Source organism: Mercurialis annua, linkage group LG6, assembly GCF_937616625.2.
Source record: "Mercurialis annua linkage group LG6, ddMerAnnu1.2, whole genome shotgun sequence".
Taxonomy (NCBI): Eukaryota; Viridiplantae; Streptophyta; class Magnoliopsida; order Malpighiales; family Euphorbiaceae; genus Mercurialis; species Mercurialis annua.
The window spans coordinates 46,708,958-46,727,518 of record NC_065575.1 but is presented as its reverse complement, the minus strand read 5'-3'; the positions used below and the strand labels follow the sequence as shown (position 1 = coordinate 46,727,518).

Sequence of the window (18,561 nt, the reverse complement as noted above, 5' to 3'; positions counted from 1 at the left end):
CATAAATCTAATTTGTAGATTCTGAAAGCAACAACGTAGGCTTCATTTTGTACAAAGTATAAGATTTATGAGCGAGAATATAAGATATTTTTACCATATTATATATATGGCTTTTCCTATAGTATTTTTATATGTTTGTATGTTTTTTTTTATTAATGAATGATATATGTACTAGTTCATCCATAATTAGTGAATTGTAAAAAAACTATAATTATAAATATAAAAATAATTTAAACTTCTAAAATCATCCAGATTAGAAAAAGAAGAATTTAAATGAAAAGTCTTGTAAAACCACCTTATTAATGCTATTAAAAATGAAATTGTCAATTCTGCTTGTCTTGAATTTGAAAATTATTTATTTTTCGCTTTTCATAAAAATTAATTGAATAAGAATCAAATCAAATCAAATCAAATTCCATAAAATCTTGTAATTTTTAATTCTTGCAGAGACTAGACCTTGCCTGTAGAAATGCTCTAAAGAGAATGGTAATTTATTACTCAAACAAACAACATGCATCCAAGTACGCTAAGCGAAGTAACAAAGAAGCAAATTATGACCCGCTGACTTCTTCTCGATACATAACAAACAATTGATGTGTTTTTGCAAAATAATACCCTTCCTAATCAAATAATACTCCTAATACCCCTATTAATAATAATAATAATAATAAAATTGAATTTAGCTACCATTAACAATAAAGAAGATTAATTGTTTTTATCTAGCGATAGCCACAAAAAAAAGACTATGAACAGTTAGGATTTGTGGATAATACAAAAAACTAGTGTTTTAAGAGCTCTTATTCTCTATAATATATATATATATATATATATATATATATATATATATATATATATATATATATATATATATATATATATATATATTGCTCTTTTGGTTTTGTAATGTTGTCCTTTTTTATAAGTTTTCCAATTCCTAATTCTTATTTGCAATATTAAGTATTGCATAACCCTTGAGCTATCAAAACTAAAGACTTCTTCTTTTTCCAACCCAATTATAAACACATTCCAAACAGGACATCATAGTTCATGGCTTCAAGCTATAATTATGAGTATCATGTACATTTTTTATTAATTAACAAGAGAAATAAAGCCTCTCAAAAAAAAACAAGAGAAATAAAGATAATTAATTATGAAGATAATAGTTGCTTAATTATACTATCTAATGTGCATTGAAGCTTGCTTGGTTACACAGGAGGATCGATCTAAGCATATTCTAATATCTTGTTTTTTTGTTAATTTTTTTTTTGATGAATATTTTTTTTGTTAATTAACTAACTAGAAGAATAAATTAAAATTTCACGCAACAACCAACGAGTTATAACTGAAAGGATATAAGCATCGGGTAGCAAATTGTACCAGTCGTGAATTCAATTGTTCCCACAAGTACTTTTCTTGTCCAATTATAAAAAAAAAAAAAAAAACCAACATTCTTACACCCATTTGAATTGTAAAATTTAAAATTCGTACAAAAAAATTGGATAAAAATAAAATCAGTAGATTTATAAAAAATAATTCATCACTTTTAATAAATAATTATTTCTATTTTCCGCCTAAAGTGAGATTTTAAGTGATATTTTCTAGAAGATGATAAATTTTCTTAATGTTTTCACTAAAAGATAAATACCGATGAATTCAGAAGTTATTGTTTTGTTCATATAAGATTCTTCAAATCAAATAGCGTCTAATAGAAAAAGATAATTTACTCATCAATGATAGACGGATTTGATAGATTCGTTTATCATTATACAATAATTTTATTCTTGTACTAAAACACATGGTCAAATAATACTTGACACATGCATAATAATAATATAGTGATTTTGTCTTTAGTAAGAAGTTGCATCAATGCAAACTTCTAATGCAAAAAAAAATACATTTTGTTGTTAAATTTTCATAATACATAAGTTAAAATCATCCAAAAATACCCTTTATCTTATTTTTTTCATTAATTCAAATTTTATCTGAATTTTTAATTTTTCAATTTTGATTGTGCTCCTTTTTCCAAATTATATTTTTTTATTAAAAAAATTCAAATATATATGTTTTTTAAATTTAACACATAAACTAAATAAGCTCTTAGAACATCTCCAATGCACCCTTTATAACAAAGAGTAATTTTAAATAGAAAGCATTTTAAATATAACGAGTATAAATTTTAATTTTAGTTCAATAGACTCTTCAATTTACAACCTTTTATTTTATTATATTTTTGGAAATATCAAATAATATTGATCTATTAATTAATTAATTAACTATTTTATTATTTTCTTTTAATATAGAAAGGGGATAACATTATTTTTTTAAAGAAAAATTTAATAAAATTATTTAAAAATTGAAATTTTATTGATAAAATATGAAGTAGATAGCGAATATTGCATCTCTATATGTGGAGAGCCAAATTCACTGAGATTGATGTTTGTCGAAATTTATTTATATTTTGTAAATTTTATTAAATTTTTTTGCCTTCTCTAATGTTTTTTCCAATCACGACTTTATGATTGTGCTAATAAAACTCATCATTTATCTTTAAAAAAAAATTGTCAATTTGAAAGAGTGCATTGAAGATGCTCTTAATGTTTAAGAAATAAAAAAAATTAAGTAGCTAGATTTAGTCCACCACGTTATTCATAAACTGAGTAATCACACTATAACACGTCATTATATTATTTCTATCATTTCAATATGTTAAAATATGAGGGTCAGTTTATAATGAAGTGATGACTGATCTACCTAATAAGAAACTATTACTAATTGGTTTTATTATCAAAATATGAGTCTAAATTAATTTAGTTGACCAAGTATTAATTCAAGGACATTTTAGATAATTATTTAATCAACTAACCTCTAAAGAAGAAAACCAACCTATAATTTAGGAAAATTAAAAAAAATTAGCCTATTTTTATGGTCGGGGAGAGTATTAGACAGAATTGATAGATGAACCAAAATAATTATAATATTTTAAAAAACAAATGGCGGGATTCTACCCTCATAAAATATATAAAAAAAATTTAATAAAAAATTGCTAATTGAAATTCGTATTACTATTTTCTTTTCTTTTTTTACTTCATCAAATTTCATTAAATCGAATATAAAACAGTTACATACATTTGTAAGAAACTTATCATAGTTCGAAAACTAAACCTAATTACATGATATGTAACAGACAACATACTGCTGATTCTCAGATCTTATAAAAATAAAAATAAATTATTAATTGTTTCGCTAATTAAGTGCAATCCTTAATCAATTGGTGATCACGTTCTTCAATCACCACTCGTGGTACCCGATGCAAGCACTATCTGATAAACCCTTCATAAAAAATGGACAACAAACTTTTTATAAAGAAAAAATAACATACCATTCATAAATAAATGACAAAATAAAATTTTCAAAAAAAAGACAAGCAATGAAAGATAAACAAAATTAATATAACTCTATTTTGTTATTAAAAAAACTTTTATCTATCTCCGCTTCTTAATAATTAAATTGGATATGCCCATTGTTACTAAATTTTAATCCATTAAAAAATAATAAAAAAATGACTATTTATTATAGGCCTAATATCTCAAAAAACTGTGATCTTTTAACCCCTTTTTAATTCTATTCTGACGTTGAAAACTGGTCAATTTTACCCTATTTCTCATTTTCTCATTTCAATTGTACCCTAATTTTTTATTTTTTTACAATTCTTTTATTTAAATGATGAAATCATTTAATGAACTAAGTTTAAAGATAAAATTAAATTATTTTCATTCAAAAAAAAGTACAAATAAATCTTTTATTTTTAAAAACTAACTAAAAATCATAATCAATTGACACTAATTTAAATTCTTAATTAATTTAATTGAATCTAAATAAATTTTCAACATAAACAATTAATATATGCTATGAAGAACGTTTTTTAATTTTTTTTCCAAACAAAAAAACGTCAATTTAATATTTCAGGGTACAATTGAAACACAAAAATGCGAAAGTTGACCAATTTTTAACGTCAGAGTAGGATTGAAAAGGGGCTAAAAGGTCGGGGGGTTTTTGAGGCATTAGGCCTTTATTATATTATATGAAAATAAAATTACATAAACAAAAAATAAATTATTGACGGATGCCGAAAAAAAGATAACAAAAAAGCTTTTAGCGGCTAGAATTTTTTTTACTATCTCCTATATATAGTATTACTAAAGAAAATTAGCATTATAACTTTATATCTACAATCTTAAAAATCTTTGCTAAGTTCTAGTATAGCTCTTCAACCCAAAGACTGTAATTAAATATTACACTCACATAAGTCACATTTTTGTATAATCATTTCAGCAATCGCATGTGGCTCTATCTTTTTTTATTATTATTACTATATGACTATAACTAATTTAAAATCAAGGCTATTACGCGTATCTCTGCCTTAATTAGACCGCATAGCATCCAATTTCAATTGATCAATCTTTCCAAAGGAAACAAATAATTCATAGATAGAGTACAAAAAGTTGCCTGTTGTACCAGATACTAAATAAATATTACAAATTTAGAACACGTGATTGATCTCAACAGTGATATAAAAAATGAAATTTCATACAAATGCAGATTCTTCAGCAACACTCGAAGACCTAACCCTAATTTTGAAAGAAAAAAAAAAGTATGTACATTCAGAAGCTGAACAAGAACTTTTTTAGCCGAACTGTACATCGTTGGATTATTTTATATTTTGAGCCAATTTTTATGTTGTTTGAGGGTTAAGTTTTTCATAGTTATCAAATTATACATTTTTAATAAAACAAAAAATAGCATTTCATTTGTAACTTTGATAAGCCAATTAATACATTTTATAAATGGGATGTTACCCGTTTGTTTATATGTATTTTTGTTTACGTGGCTGCCGAATTTTTTCCTCCTCTTCTAAGTTTTTCATGTCACCTTATGCATCAACGATTAAAACGACAAACACTTAATAACTAAACGGAAATATGTATGAACTTTGATTATGAGCGAGTAATTACCTTATGTTGGTAAAAAAAACATTAGTTGGATTACTAAAATATTTTAAATAAAATGTTGATAGCCGTTTTATTAAAAGCGTATAGTTATTTTCAAAAAAAAAATATAATTCAGTGACAATAACTTATTTTAACCCTATTGTTCGAGTTTTTTTTATAATTTGCTATACCAACGATATTAATTAACTCAATTTTTTAAAAAAATCATTCGATCTTTTTAAAAATGATTATTTGGTTCCCATCAGTTTTTAGACATCTCGAAAACGATGTGTAACAGTCGCCCCATCTTGGTTCCGCCATATAATTCCTCTAGCCCTAACCTTTAAAATAAAATTAAACTAGTGAATAGTTGAAAAACTTATATTAATTATGAAAGCAGAAAGCTCCTCATCATCATCACAATCAAATCCATCATTCAGTAATCTTCTGAAGTCAATTCAGCAACATCTATTCACTGATGATTTTGAAACTCCTTTTCTTACTATTGCTGATCCATTTCATTTTGCTTCCACCATTTAGACAGTAGAACAGAAATCCTGGGCGGTGGCCTGTGCTAATAATGTGCCGACGAGGAAGAGGAAAAGGATTCGAAGGGCAAATATGTAGAAAAGCAGAACATTAATGTTCAATGAGCAGTGTTTCTTGCTTCTCTTTTATACTTAAGTATATTGATTTTTTTACTCAGTACGATTTTGACCTATCTCTTTGGTAAAACTAACTCATAATTTATTTGATAAAATTGGTACTTTAGAAAGATTATTTATTTATTTATTAGATTTTCAAAAAATTCATTTTAATTTTTTAATTTTTAATTAGTACTAGAAATAAATTTAAGAGTTAAATTGAATTTTATTTCTTTCAATGAAGCCCCTAGTAACATTAATTTGACCTAATTGATAAAATTTTACGAATTAAAGGAGCTAATTGGTAAAAAAAAACTAACTTATATGTTAATTAACTATCGCATATAAGTTTAAGGGGCAATTGATGGATAATTGAAACTTACCATACTTATTCATTTTTGCAATTTGGTTACCGAACTTAAAAACGTAACAAATCGATTACCGTATTATACTTTTAGTGGTTCCGGCATATTTCTAATAAAATTTAGCCAATCTATACTTATGTGCCAGCGTGTTTGTGCTTCAATTTCCTCTTTACCTACACATCGGAATCATCGATCTCACAACTTTTTACGATACCACCTTTCCTACTCTCCCAAATTTGAAATTTTAGAGTGTGTGACACATTGGCATAAATTGGTCGGATTTTATTAAAAAAATTGTCATAGTCACTAAAAATATAGTAAATTAACCAATTTGTTATGTATTGAAATTTGGTAACCAAATTGCAAGAAAAGAAAAATACGGTAACCCCCATAATCAATTATCCGGTCATTGATACTTAAGTGCATACTCATCTGAACAACACAAAATAGAATTGGTTTTGGTTAGAGCATTGCATCACAAAAAACAACGGCATGATCTTTAACAAAACCGAAAGTAAAGCTGATCCTGTCTTCATTCATACTTCACCCTCTAAGCTAAAGCAATTGCATGACATTTTCATGCAAACAACAATCCAAATTACCCTAACTAATATTTCTTATCCCATCATCCATAACACAAGAGAAACCTCATAAGCATCAAATACGTTACCACGGACACTTCATTCAATCAACGTGTTCCGTTTCGGAAACGTTTCGGACACTTGACGTTTCGGACACGAAATTTCATTTTTTACATAGGGAACCTTGAAATAACACTGTTTCGCCGTGTCCGAGTGTCTTGTTTCCCCGTATCCGTGTCCGTGTCCGTGCTACCTCCTTCCTAAACCTATATAAATACCATACTGCACCCTCCTCTTTTATATACCAAGCATAACTTAATCAATTAATTTTCAGTTAAAAAATTTATTTTAGTGACTCCAAAAATGAAGGGATCATCAGTCATATCAATGCTAATTGTGTTTGCCATTGTTCAGCTAATGGTGACACAAGGAGAAGGTCTGGACTGTGGCCAAGTGAACTCTTCCTTGGCGACTTGTATTCCGTTCTTGACCGGATCGGAAGCTTCTCCGTCTGCGTCGTGCTGTGGCGGAATCAAGAATTTGAAGAAACTCGCACCCACCACCGCAGACAGGAGAGCTGCGTGCGAATGTATTAAGACCGCCGCTTCTCATTACCCTACCATTAAGGACGATGCAGCTTCATCTCTGCCTAAGAAGTGTGGTGTTGATATTAATATCCCCATTTCTAAGTCTACCAACTGCCAGGCGTATGTTTTACTATATTAATTTTTTTATTAACTCATTTTAATTAGTGTTTTATGAGGACTAATTTTCTGTTTTGATGTTTGTTTTTTGTTTCTGGTTTCAGCATTAACTAATTCAAGATGATCATTATAAAAAGTCTTCAAGCGGCGTTGGACTTGGATGAATATTAGTTCTTCAGGATGATCCTTTTGTTATGTACTTGAATGAAATTCAATAAAGATTGTTTTCTCATGTGATTTTCTTCTATTTGAAATCTTTCAATTTAACCGGCAACATATAAATTAATCCATTTATCACTTGACACGTGGCGTTAACGAATGTATCAGTCAATCAATAAAGAACTTTTAATCTTAGTTGAAATATTACCAATCACTGTGACATTCATATGTAGTTCATGTTAAAATTACAAACTCGGTAAAATTCGTGAATTGTTTTGCTATTGCCCCCAAATTATCATGAATTAATTTATTTTAAATAAAATTTAAAATCCTCATTGTTCTAAATCCAGATAGCTAAATAAAAGATTTGTTATACATCTTGGCAAACGCAATTACTGATCCAGATATTGATAAATAAATTTTGAATCAAAAAAATGACATTTTGATCCAGCAATTTTACATTTAAGTTACTTTAAGTTAAGTATACTCAAGAAGCAAACGGAAAAGGTCAAAAATCAAAGATATACAATTCAACGTTTAATTTATTTTTATGATAAACTAGTTTATATTTAAAGAAAAAATAAAAAAAATATAATAGAAAGATACTTTTTTGGGGTAATTTCAAAACAGATCATGAATTTTACTATGTTTTGTATATTTTAACACAAACGGTCAATTTTGAGAATTTAAAACCTAAACTATTTTTTCTTTTTTTGTAATTTAGAACACCAGACAACTTTCGTATAATTTATTTTTGATGTGGATGTCAAAACAGTCCACATTGATATTTTTCATTTAAAATACAATGATATTTCGAATTACAAAAAAAAATATAATTCTAGTTTTAAATTTCCAAAACTGAAAATTCGTGTTAAAGTTGTTAAACAAGTTAAAGTTCATGATTTATTTTACAATTAACCGTTAAATTTAAAAGGATATTGCTTACAATTTTATGAGTAATTTATCTCGAATGGACTAATTCGTTATAATGATAAATTAAGTAACTATAATATATTTTACCTTTGTCAATTAAATTATAAAGAAGAGAAGCTTTCACCAATGCCATTTCCTTTTAAACCTTAATTTCCTTTATATTCAAACATAAAAAAATAAAAAAAATTAGATTTCATACACATAAACTATTTATAGATTGTAGGCTAAACTCATCTAGAGGCCCTTGTACTATATCAATTTTGTTCAACAAGCACCTGTACTATTTTTTTATTCTTCAGATCCCTCTACTTACATAATTTTTGATTTTCAGGTCCTTTTTTAGTTTTTTTCAGTCCCTCTACTTACAATTTTTTTGTTCCTCCAGTCCCTCAAAAGGACCTGAAAATCGGAATTTCGCCAAGTACAGGGACCTTAAGAACAAAAAAATAGTATAAGGACTTTTTAAACAAAAATGATATAATACAAAAGTCTCTAGATGAGTTTAGCCTAAATTGTATGTCAGTTTTTCTACTTTTATTTTGATGTTCCAAAAAAATGCCACTTTTCTATTATAAACTCATAATTTTTCTCTTTTGCCCTTACAGAGTGTGATATATTGCACTCTTAAAAATCACTCATTTTTTATTAAATTTGAGATAATTTAATTTTGACTTAACGTCTTAAAAATACTAAATATTTTCAAATGAGGTCAATTCTGATTAAATCTTTCAAAAACACTATTTTCAATAAATATATTTTAATTTTAGCTAATCACTCATTTTTTTAAAAAAAACATGTCAAACCTTTTCGATTTGTTTCAGTTATGACCATTTCGAATAATTTTTATGAATATTTTTCAAAGGAAAAAAGTTAAATTTGATTATAATTGTAAAATATTTTAAAAGGTTTGATATTTTAAAACAAATAATAAATGATTGGCTAAAATTGAAATATACTTATTGAAAGTTTACTAAAATTAGATTTTTAAAGGGTTTTGGTTAGAATTAACTTCACCCAAAAATATTTGGTATTTTTAAGACATTAGGCCTTCTATTTTACGGGAAATTCTTACCTACACCCGGTACATAAAAAAATGATGGACCTGTCCAATGAGGTGTTAGAGAAATGAGAAAAAAGAGAAAATTGTGTTAGATTTACTAACACGGCAACACCTCATTGGATAGGTGTATGGAAAATTCATAGATCATGTCTAGGTTAGGATTTCCCCTATTTTACATTTGGTCATTGCAAATGCGAATGTTGTTCACCATGAAAACTTCTAATAAACCATTACAGGTCATGATATGCAATAAAGTGTAAATTGGTTTCCTGAATTTTAACGTTTATAGTTATACTATCTTGGAAAATATATAAATCATATATAACCGTTTAAAAGTGTTTTTGGTTTCGGCAGGTACTGTAGTCTTTAGACATTGAAATGAGCAAGTGACATTTCAAAGTGCAAGAAGCAGCCAAAATAATATAACAAAACTTCTATCATCTTTCATCACTCCTGACCCACAAATTCTAAATTCTAATCTTGCAATACCCTATAAATACCGCATTTCATTACTCCTTTTACTCATCACACTCAATTTCGGAAACACAAGCTTAAAAAATCTCGGTTGATTAAGCAATTTCATATATACTCGAGTGAAAATGAAGGGAGTTATGATCTCGATGTTGGCCGTGTTCGCCATTTTGCAATTTGTGATGCCAGGAGAAGCTGTGGACTGTGGGCAAGTGAACTCATCCTTGGCAACTTGTCTTCCATTCCTGACAGGAATCGATGCTTCTCCTTCGACTGCATGTTGTGCTGGGGTTGAGAAATTGAAGTCACTTGCTACCACTACCGTCGATAAGAGAGCTGCATGCGAATGTGTTAAGGCAGCTGCTGCTCGCTACCCAAACATAAAAGGCGATGCTGCCTCCTCGCTCCCTAAGAAATGTGGCGTCGACTTGAACATCCCCATCTCCAAAACCACAAACTGTCAGGCGTAAGTTTTCTTCAATTTCTTGTCCTAACATTTATTTCACTCATAGCACGCATCATACTTGCATTGTATACTGATCGTTCATCGCTAATTTAGTGGTCCTTTTTTAATCTTTTTCGTGCAGCATCAACTAAGATGAAGGTGGACGAGCTGAGAAATAAAGGAAGCTTTTGTGTTCTTGAGCTGTTGACATTTTCTGAATAAAAATTTATTGTCTACAACTTTGGATTCTTGATATGATGAAATGAAAATTTGTTCCATTATAAGCCATGTGCCTCCTCTCCTCTTTCTCTGCTCTCAGAATATTGAAATATCAACTAAAAAATATGCATTTGGTATAAAAGCAGATTCTGAACATGGGGGATCTTATCAAATCTCGAAGTAAAAATATCAGACAAAATTGAGACAATTATATCCACTCACTTACATGTATTACAATCTAAAATAGAATTTGACCAGTAACAAATTTGTCAATAGCATACTACAAATATGAACCACTTCTGGTTCAGAACTGCACAAAATGAATTGGATTCCATAATTTTATCAAGTTTTATTTTTACAATAAGCAGAAAAAAGTTTAAGTAACATCAATATTTTCAATTATTTCAAAGTGCATCTGCAAATTGGAAGGGCTATCAGCAAAATAATATCTCTCACATACCTTTAATTTCCCTCCACTCTTTTGAGCTTCAGATTCAAGTAGATTACGAAGCTGGTCTTTTTCTTTACGTATCAAAACTCGCTTGCTATCACACCACTGCCTCGGTGTTCCATGAATGATAAAACGAATTCCTGAAACCCCTCGCGTTAGACGTTTAGAGATTCCCTCAAGCACATTTTGATCAGTGATGTATGCACCAGCAGAATTTAAACCCACATCCACATAATGGATCTCAGTAATACTATTTAAAAGGTCGTCCTTACTGCATGGTATAATTTGAACCGCTTCTTCAGAATATTCCCTGCTTTTGTGATGCTCCTGGGTATTTGATTTTATTTCTGAAACACTAAGCTCTGCCACCAGTTGGTTAAGCACAGTACCGCCTTTACTAAACCCAAGAACGTACGTCTTTGGCTCATAATATGACGAAGATGCACCCGTTGATAATGGTTTTTTCTCTTCAGTTGAAATGGCCTTCTTTGCCTGTCACGTTGAAAACCGCATTTACCTTAAACGAGCCACATTCAAGTAATTTGCTAAGCAAGACAGCATTCAAATGTTTGATGATGGACTATTGGTATACCTCTTTGAGGCAATTTGATAAGAGGGAGACGGTCGAGGCAGAAGCTGGAAATCCAGCAGGGCAGTAAGATTTCGGTTCCCCCCACCGATTCACGGAAGGAATGAAGTCTCTATAAACAGCAAACAGCCCATTAAAAATGGAAGCTTCAATAACCCAAGCATTGACAGAAGCACCAAATTTAGAGACCAAAACATCAGCTATTCTCTGTGGGTCAGACAGCCTCTCAATCACAGGATTGTTTGTCCCTTCCACTCTATCTCCAGAGAAAAAGATGGCATTTGCAGAAGGTACCTAGCATCAACCACAGAACAGGTCAAAAGGACAATGAAACAAATTGACAAATTTCTTAAAAATAATATCTTTTTTTTTAAGTTGAAGCTGAAAGAACTTACAGCTAGTGATTTGGAATTAGGGGACAGGCAAAGAGACACAGCAACTCTGCAGCAATGGCTGCTGCTAGGATCCACAGGAACCTTTAGAATACTTCTCCAGTGCTCCATAAGTGATTTCACTGCTACAAGAAACAAAGACAAAACACTTCAATTCAAAATTTCAGTTAATGATCATTCCTGACTGACAAGCAATCATGTAATATGACCAATGAGAATTAACATTGAGATAAAATGTGACTTGAAAGTTAATAAATATGTCACTAAAAAAGTTCAGCTGGAAATTTTCACAAACACCTGGTGTGCAACACACGTGTTGGTAATAATCTTTTTTTTTTTAAATGTGTTGGTAATAATCTAGTTTAGCATCTAGGAAGAGTTTTTCTGTCGGTTCTCTCCGGTTAAAGTCTTGGGCCAATATAACAGTGTCAAAATTGTTGGGGAAAAATTGAAAATTATCTAAAAAGAGAAAAATAATCTCACAAATACGGATGTCATAAATTTATTGGGACCAACACTTTATTAACTTCCTAATTACTCTTTTAACACTTAATTTCACAAACATTTCTCATCCAACACGTGATTTTGAAAAATAGAAATCCTTAAATTCAAGCAATTTTCAGATCAAAAGAGAGGGTTTAGGCGGCAGTAGATCGGAGGAGGCCCGGGCAGCAGCTCGAAGAGAACGTTTCATGCGCAGCAGATCGGAAGAGACCCAGACATCATCAGCTCGAAGAAAACGGTACATGCGGCAGCAGATCGGAGGAAGCGGCCCAGGAAGCAGCAGTTCGGAGGGAAAAGTTCAAACGGCAGCTGAGTTGCGGCAAAGGCAAGTTCCCATGAAGAGATTCATTATAATTCTAATATCCCAGCTGAGTTGGAAGCTATCAGATATGAGGATGTTGAGTTAGCTGTAGAGAATTACTTGTTTTGTTTGGTTTCTTTTGGCTTCTTTGTAATCAAAAAGATATACTATAGTAATTCTTCCTCTTTTTTCAAATTTGAAACTTGGATTTCATTTATTCAATTAAAGAATAAATAATAAATTTCTATTTTCATTTTCTCAGCTAGGAACAGCCACAACATTTAAATATAACTAGATACACAAAGTGCACGTACTATATTTTAACATTAAACTGATACAAAATATACATAATTTATACAAAAAATATACAAAAGTATATTAAAATTAATTAAATATATAAAGTATACAAAAAATATATCAAAAGTATATCAAAACTATTGATTTTAAAAATAAACTAAAATACAAAAAGTATATTTATTATATATTAAAATTATACAAACAATATATTAATTTTTTTTGATTAAATTAAATACATAAAATATACACATTCTATTCTTAATAAAATTGCAAGAAAATTATCAATTACAGTATTGCTAGAATATCTTAGATAATTATTGTTGGAATGGAGTTACAATAATGCAGAAACTGTTAACGACACATTCACAAAGCTTATGAAGAGAGCAGAAGATATATTGAATGAAAAGTACATGGTGTCATTGTTTATAAAAGTAAATATACTAATTTTATTAAATTATTATCAAACAGTATTTGGTATTATCTTTTTTATTTCTTTTTGGAAATAATATATATTTTCGCGGCTTTTAGTATATTTTAGTATTTACCAAATATATATAAAAATATATCAAACTAATTATTTTGACATTATAAAATATACATAAAGTATACATAAAAAATATATAAAGTATACATAAAATATATTTATTATTTTTCATAAAATATATATAAAATATACATAAAAAATACACAAAATATACATAGAGTATAATTATCTTTTTTTATAAAGTATACACAAAATATATAATAAAAATATATATTTATTATTTTTTATAAAGTATATATAAAAAATACACAAAGTATACATATTATTATCTATAAAATATACACAAAGTATATAATAAAAATACTCAAAATATACTATTATTTTTTATAAATATACACCAAATATATTTATTATTTTAAAAAAATACCAAATATATTCAAAAATGTATTAGAACTGATTATTTTAAAATTATAAAATATACACAAAATATACATAGAGCATATTTATTGTTTTTTATAAAGCATACATAAAATATACAAGTCCGTTGCCCGGAATAGGTCTAACCCACTTCCCAAATCTAACCACTCCGATGAAATTTCTTACTACATATAGTATACAATAAAAATATAGAAAGTACATTCAATAAAAAATTACTCTCTCCGTCCCAAAATGATAGTAGAACATTTGGAAAAACACGGTAATTAAAAAATATAGTTGCATTACTTAAAATTTGTTATTTTATTTATTTTTTCAATTTTATCCTTTTATAGTTTTTTAGATATATAAATAATTTATTAGTGATTATTTATTTTATTAATCTATTTTGCATTGGTATTAAAAATGATATTTATTTTATGTTGGAACATGAAACAATTAATTTATTTGACAATAACTAAGTATATTTATTGGGGGTAAAAAAGACTTTTAACTTTTAAATTGTTAACCAAAGATAAAAGGTACGTATAATTTGCGACGTCCAAAATAGAAAGGCGACCTACTTTTATAGGACGGAATGAGTATTACTTACTTTAAGAGCCATCTTATATAAGTTATGCTATTATGTATCAAAAGTCTACAAATTATTTATTAAAATTATATAAAATGTATGTCTAAATTAAATACAACAAGACCAATTTATAAACAAAAAATATACATATAATATACCAAAAGCATATTTTATAATTATTTTAACATTTTTATAAAATATACACAAAATATATATAAATTATACATAAAATATACTTATTATTTTCAAAAAAGTTTTGATATTACAAAAAGAATACAGAGAAAAGACAGAAAGTATACAACAAATATACATTATTTTAAACAGTTTCTATCAAATTCAAAACACAACATGACATAATTACTAACAAAATATACACAATAAGTATAGAAAATAGACAATAAGTATACAATAAATTAAATTTGAAACAACTAATTATCAAATTTTAAACCAAACATAATAATTAGTATATTTTTTGTATATTTTTAACATATAGAACAAATTAAATGGATGGGAAAAAGAATAGTTTTATGAGTTTTCTTGATTTCTTCTATTTTTATAAGTCAAAAAATCTAATAAAGAAACTATGAAACAAAGATGCTCAAATTCTAACAGACCCGAATACAAATATGCTCAAAGAATCCATCACTTATCTTATAATTTGAAGAATCACAATATTTATGAACTTTAGTTGAACAACACTGTAAAACAAACTGACAGATTGAACAATTCATAAAGCCAAGACGAAGCTCTTAACAAATTTACAAGAAACATCGGTCTAATCATCTCTGCCGTCACCTTTCCCATCACCTTCATAACCACCTCCGATCTCACAAATCCTCCCCCAAATCTCCTCCGAAAAATCGCCATAACCGGCAATCTAGGCTGCCTAAACAAAACAAAACCACTCAACTCCTCATTACTTTTCATTTCCTTCAAATCCCTCGGCGTTCTCATTTCGCCAACCGCCATAACATCGATGATCACCTCATTATCATCGTCACTGTACCACTCCTTCACCACGTCACAACGCCGACCACGCGACGAGCGCGTACGCCGGAGTGGTAAAAGAAGCTGAGATCGTTAAGTTGCATCACTTACCTAAGTTACCTTGTAACTTAAAGAAGTGCAATATTTATGACCTGGGTAAAATTGCAGCAGCAGTTATGGTTTAAATGAGAGAAAAAAACACAATCTAATTGATTTTGGAATTCAATTTCAAAAAATTAGGCTGGTTTAGTTTTATGATTTTAATTTGTCTTTGGTTTAGAAGAACAAAAGTATGTGGAGGAGCAACTCTGAAAAATAAGTAAGACTAAGGAAATAAACTAAACAAGTGATGGAGATAAATGATTTTGGGTTATCACGTGCTGGGTCAAAAGAAATAAGGTCCAATAAGTATAAAAACTTTCACCAAGTTTATGATCAAAAAATATAATGGAACACGTAATTTTAGAATTATTTTTTAAAATCAAGTGCTCCTTCTAATTTCCTCAAATTGTTGGCCTAGCTGTATTTTCCAGTCCAATCAAGTTGGCCCAGAACAAAAAAGCCCATGGATTTTATCATGCCTAATACATAGGGCTTTGTACATAAACACCCCTTTTAGTGAAGGGGTTAGCTTTTATACGTTCCCAATAAACTTCTGGCACAAATACGCTTTTTTATGAAATATATATTCACCCGTACGCTTTTTCTTCTACCCCTTGCCACATTAATTTCTTTCTCAATAATATCAGCATTTGCACCTTCTAAATAAATAAACTCTAAAACATTTGAATAAAAAATGGTCAGCTCTAATTAAATTGTTCTTCAAATATGTTCTTTTAAAAATACTATTTCTACTCCTAAAGCTGGACTAATTTTTTCATTAAAAGACAAAAAAATATGAGAACGTCATAATTGTAATCATTTATCTAGGGATTGACATGATAACTCAAACTTTGCATTACTTATTGACTATTAAATTATAATTGTAATTTTAATTAGTTGACTAATTAAATTTGTAAATGTGATAAATTTATGACACATGTTCATCTATTTTTATATGTAAATATTTTCCTATACATTAAAACACTTGTCATTTTAATTTTTTAACTTTTTTTTATTTATATCTTATTATTATTTTATCAAGTCATTTTTATTATTTCTAGATATTATTTATTTTATTTAATTAAATATTCTTATCAAATAAAAATATAACAAATATTTTCAAGATATGTACTACTCATTTACGTTATATATATATATATATATATATATATATATATATATATGTGTAATGAGAATATAAAAATAAAATTACATTCGATTTTTAAAGTAGGATAACTCTTTTTAACACGATTTTTTTATCTTTCAATTTGTTTCATTAGGTTGCTCTTTGTTAGATTTTCAGTTGCTTGCGTCGTTTTTTTATAAATTATTGCAGTCATATTCTTGCTAATGTTTTTTATAAAAAGAGTTAATCGTAAACATCATTTTAAAGTAGAGTATTCAATATTTTTATGTACCTTTCAAATGAACTTATAATATTATTTGATAATAACAACCAATAAAATAAAATAAATAATATATATATATATATATATAATAAACAACCAAAGAGCAACTTACAAACAACACAAAAGCAACCAAACAGAAACCAATGAGCAACCAACAAACAACACAAAATTAATTATCGAGTAATCAAAACTGAATTGGAATAAAATTTAATGATAAATAATACATTATAGAAATTATTATAATTAAAAATGATACTATAATTGTTTTGAAATAATTAATTTTAGGCTAATGGTCTGAAAAAAACCTCCACCTTTTAGCCTCTTTTTATTTGCACGTTGATGTTGTAAAATCGTCAATTACACCCAAATCCGCACCTTTATTTTCAATTGCACCCTCAAGCAATAAACTAACCTCTTTTCATTTAAAAAAAATTCAAATCAATACTTTATATTTTAACATATATTCTAAATTACGCTTAATGTTTTATTTAAAAAAAAACCTCTTCTTTTCAAAAATTGAAATCCAATATTTTTTTTTGTTCTAATTATAACATTGATGACTATTTAAATATATGTTAAAATATAAAGTATTAAAAAAATAGGTCAATTTGATGCTTGAGAATGTAACTGGAACCAAAAGGTGTGAATTTTGATATTTGAGGGTGCAATTGAAATGAAAGGTGTGGATTTGGGGGAAATTGACAATTTTACAACATCAAAGTACAAACAAAAGAGGGTTAAAAAAAAATTTCAGACTATTAACACTAAATTTTAATACCAACTGTTTCACAATAAAAAAAATAAATATCAAAAATAAAATAATTATTGTTTATAAAAAATAATAATATACACTTTTATAAATAAAATTCATTTTAAAAAGTTAATTAAAAAATTGAATAATTAAAAGAATAAAAAAATAATTAAATAAAAAAACTATTTAAAAAATATATTTGAATGTCTTATATTGAAATTGTAATAAATTTAAATCAAGTGATAAAAGAATTAAAAAAAGAAAATGAATTTAATTGATAATTATATAAAAAAAAAAAGCAGTGTTGTTAAAGAAAGCAAAGGAAGGTCAACCTATGTATAAAAAAGCGTATATTTGAAAATGAAAATTCACAATTAGATACGCTTGTTAACCTTACTTTAGTAAGAGTGTATTTGCAAAGATTAAAGAAAATAGGGTATATCATGTAATTTCCTCTAATACATACACTTTTATGGGCCGGATTTCAGCAGGTTCGGATTTAACTTAGTGATACTTGACTATTTTTAATAGAAGCTCAAGCTAGGTCCAAACCCAGTTTAGGCCTCGTATTAAGTACTTAAGTCGGTCCACAACAGTTTCAGGTCATTATTATTCGGACTTACATGAAAAGTGATACAATTATAAAAATATAAACAGTACATAAAAATGTAAAATTGCCACGGCATTTGCACATTTACATGCTACTACTGTAAAACTAC

The 18,561-nt window shown here is 27.8% G+C and overlaps 3 protein-coding genes across 4 annotated transcripts; 2 read left to right on the top strand and 1 right to left on the bottom strand.

Moving 5' to 3' along the window:
• Window positions 1–6,902: 6,902 nt before the first annotated feature.
• LOC126654017 (non-specific lipid-transfer protein A) lies at window positions 6,903–7,514 on the top strand. The gene is made up of 2 exons (XM_050348051.2): window positions 6,903–7,285; window positions 7,387–7,514. The coding sequence occupies exons 1-2, from the start codon at window positions 6,942–6,944 to the stop codon at window positions 7,394–7,396; spliced, it is 354 nt and encodes a 117-aa protein (XP_050204008.1). The 5' UTR covers window positions 6,903–6,941; the 3' UTR covers window positions 7,397–7,514.
• Window positions 7,515–9,826: 2,312 nt separating this feature from the next.
• Window positions 9,827–10,624, top strand: LOC126653861 (non-specific lipid-transfer protein A-like). Its single transcript, XM_050347842.2, has 2 exons — window positions 9,827–10,371; window positions 10,493–10,624. The coding sequence occupies exons 1-2, from the start codon at window positions 10,034–10,036 to the stop codon at window positions 10,500–10,502; spliced, it is 348 nt and encodes a 115-aa protein (XP_050203799.1). The 5' UTR covers window positions 9,827–10,033; the 3' UTR covers window positions 10,503–10,624.
• Window positions 10,625–10,758: 134 nt separating this feature from the next.
• LOC126653860 (uncharacterized) lies at window positions 10,759–13,043 on the bottom strand. 2 transcript variants are annotated; one of them, XM_050347841.2, is made up of 4 exons: window positions 12,299–13,043; window positions 12,005–12,123; window positions 11,613–11,903; window positions 10,759–11,512 (listed from the first exon to the last, which is right to left on the bottom strand). In XM_050347841.2, exons 2-4 carry the CDS (start codon window positions 12,110–12,112, stop codon window positions 10,946–10,948), a joined length of 966 nt encoding a protein of 321 aa, XP_050203798.1. In that variant the 5' UTR covers window positions 12,113–12,123; window positions 12,299–13,043; the 3' UTR covers window positions 10,759–10,945. The 2 variants fall into 2 exon arrangements, with proteins under 2 accessions (XP_050203798.1, XP_050203795.1); XM_050347838.2 differs by having other exon boundaries at window positions 12,005–13,043.
• Between the last annotated feature and the right edge of the window lie 5,518 nt (window positions 13,044–18,561).

Coding starts and splice junctions, on each gene's coding strand:
- LOC126653860 (XM_050347838.2), bottom strand. CDS start 12,112: ATGGAGCACTGGAGAAGTATTCTAAAGGTTCCTGTGGATCCTAGCAGC. Junction 11,904..12,004: donor CTAATTCCAAATCACTAGCT/GTAAGTTCTTTC, acceptor GGTTGATGCTAG/GTACCTTCTGCAAATGCCAT. Junction 11,513..11,612: donor TATCAAATTGCCTCAAAGAG/GTATACCAATAG, acceptor TCAACGTGACAG/GCAAAGAAGGCCATTTCAAC.
- LOC126653861 (XM_050347842.2), top strand. CDS start 10,034: ATGAAGGGAGTTATGATCTCGATGTTGGCCGTGTTCGCCATTTTGCAA.
- LOC126654017 (XM_050348051.2), top strand. CDS start 6,942: ATGAAGGGATCATCAGTCATATCAATGCTAATTGTGTTTGCCATTGTT.